This window comes from Borostomias antarcticus, assembly GCF_949987555.1.
Source record: "Borostomias antarcticus genome assembly, contig: scaffold_709, whole genome shotgun sequence".
In the NCBI taxonomy this organism is placed as follows: domain Eukaryota; kingdom Metazoa; phylum Chordata; class Actinopteri; order Stomiiformes; family Stomiidae; genus Borostomias; species Borostomias antarcticus.
Genome location: NW_028176699.1, coordinates 1 through 2,500, shown reverse-complemented (window position 1 = coordinate 2,500; position 2,500 = coordinate 1). Strand labels below are relative to the sequence as shown.

The 2,500-nt window shown below is 50.6% G+C and overlaps 1 protein-coding gene across 1 annotated transcript in view; it reads right to left on the bottom strand.

Moving 5' to 3' along the window:
- The window catches only part of eri2 (ERI1 exoribonuclease family member 2), a gene marked incomplete at both ends in the record, with an annotated part of 5,782 nt that extends 4,240 nt beyond the window's left edge, over positions 1–1,542 (bottom strand). The window contains 3 exons of the mRNA XM_084462198.1: positions 191–271; positions 363–427; positions 1,520–1,542. Of these exons, the coding sequence (XP_084318324.1) occupies positions 191–271; positions 363–427; positions 1,520–1,542 (169 nt within the window). The remainder of the gene's footprint in view (positions 1–190; positions 272–362; positions 428–1,519) is intronic.
- Positions 1,543–2,500: the final 958 nt, after the last annotated feature.

Sequence of the window (2,500 nt, the reverse complement as noted above, 5' to 3'; positions counted from 1 at the left end):
GCTTTAATGGGATAGGACAGTTGAGAGAGACAGGAAACGTGGGAGAGAGAGGGGAGGACATGCGGCATAGGACCCGAGCTGGGAATCGAACCCGGGTCCGCCGCGCGAAGGACTAGCCTTCATATGGTGCGCGCCTTACCCGGTGAGCTACCGGGGCACCCCAAAATATCTCTGAACAAGTCTGACTTACTGATCTCTTGGCCATAGTTGTTCTTTTCACGCCAGCAGGTGGACTCAAAGTCAATGACGATCAGGTAGGAGAATATCTGGTCTAGAGAATCAGAGGGGAGTCAGATTAATGCTGTAATACTGGACATGACATTTCACCTTTCACTGGACACAAGAGTGGAGTCTGATCTTACTTGAAACCGGCGTCTTCTTTCTGCCACTTGAGGACTGGCTGCGTTTCCGCAAGAGCCCTAGTTCTCTGAGAGGTGACACAATATAAAAAATAAGGTTAGCTGCTTGCAAGTGGGTGTAGTGGAGGGTATACAAATACTGAGTGAGTATACCCACTTCTTTATCCATGGACCCACAGTAGACCCACTTCTTTACCCATGGACCCACAGTAGACCCACTTCTTTATCCATGGACCCACAGTAGAACCACTTCTTTACCCATGGACCCACAGTAGAACCACTTCTTTACCCATGGACCCACAGTAGAACCACTTCTTTACCCATGGACCCACAGTAGAACCACTTCTTTATCCATGGACCCACAGTAGAACCACTTCTTTACCCATGGACCCACAGTAGACCCACTTCTTTATCCATGGACCCACAGTAGACCCACTTCTTTATCCATGGACCCACAGTAGACCCACTTCTTTACCCATGGACCCACAGTAGACCCACTTCTTTATCCATGGACCCACAGTAGACCCACTTCTTTACCCATGGACCCACAGTAGACCCACTTCTTTACCCATGGACCCACAGTAGAACCACTTCTTTATCTATAGACCCACAGTAGACACACTTCTTTATCTATAGACCCACAGTAGACCCACTTCTTTATCCATGGACCCACAGTAGACCCACTTCTTTACCCATGGACCCACAGTAGACCCACTTCTTTATCCATGGACCCACAGTAGAACCACTTCTTTATCCATGGACCCACAGTAGAACCACTTCTTTACCCATGGACCCACAGTAGAACCACTTCTTTATCCATGGACCCACAGTAGAACCACTTCTTTACCCATGGAGCCACAGTAGAACCACTTCTTTATCCATGGACCCACAGTAGAACCACTTCTTTACCCATGGACCCTCAGTAGAACCACAGTAGACCCACTTCTTTATCCATGGACCCACAGTAGACACACTTCTTTATCCATGGACCCACAGTAGACCCACTTCTTTACCCATGGACCCACAGTAGACCCACTTCTTTACCCATGGACCCACAGTAGAACCACTTCTTTATCCATGGACCCACAGTAGACCCACTTCTTTAGTCACCACTACACCCATGCTGCTTGCAGTCAAATGATCTAGCTACTGTTACTTACTTTGCCAATTTCTTTGTCGACATGTCGCTTTCGGCACGGGACGACACTTTGTCCTAATAAGTTTATTTTGAACATCAATAACTAAAGTATCAGATAACGATAGACTACAGTTTGCAGAAGAAAGCTTCCCAACAAAGCAGACCGTCTCGTCTTCGCGGCGGTTTTGAATTGGTAGTGGCTAGTTCCCATACGCACCGAGACCGGTTAGGGTTAAGTTTGGGGTTAAGTTAAGGTTTGGGTTAAGTTTAAGGTTAGGTTTAGGTTTACGGTTAGGTTTAGGGTTACGGTTACGGTTAGTTTAAGGTATATGGGTTAGGGTTAGGTTTAGGTATATGGTTGGGGTTTGGCCGGTCTCTGCGTGTATGGGAACTAGCCTCTACCATTTTGAACGGGACTCCGTTCCGTGACTCTGCGCTCTACCTCTTTGGGCTGCCCGGCGTGCTGCACCACCTGTGATGCGCAGGTCGGAGTCACGATGGTCGAGAACATCGATCACCAGCATGGCGCGTTAGAGGCTTCCCCAGCTGGGCTGTGTACATGCGGCCGGTTCGGCTAGATCTGCTTTTGTTTACAATTCGTGGACCAAGATGGAACCAGGCTGTCACAAGCGGAAGAGGGATCCGTCTCCAACCGAGGAGAAGAACGGGAAGCGACCGGCCCCGGTACCGGAGCCCCGGAGGTCTCCAAGGCTGTCCCTCCCGTTCCGTCGGCTACGGGAGCCGGTCACGTTGACGGAGATCACGGAGCTGCTGCACTACGCCGCCCTGGGGAGGACCGGCGGGGTGGAGCAGCCCAGGTAGGAGGAGGAGGAGGAGGAGGAGGAGGAGGAGGAGGAGGAGACGCTCTCAGGCGGGAGAGACACGGGTTGACCCGGCTGCCTGGGAACTAGGCATCATGTCCCACCTCATATATCTCTCTCTCTCTCTCTCTCTCTCTCTCTCTCTCTCTCTTTATCACCCTCTCTCTCTCTCTTATCACCTC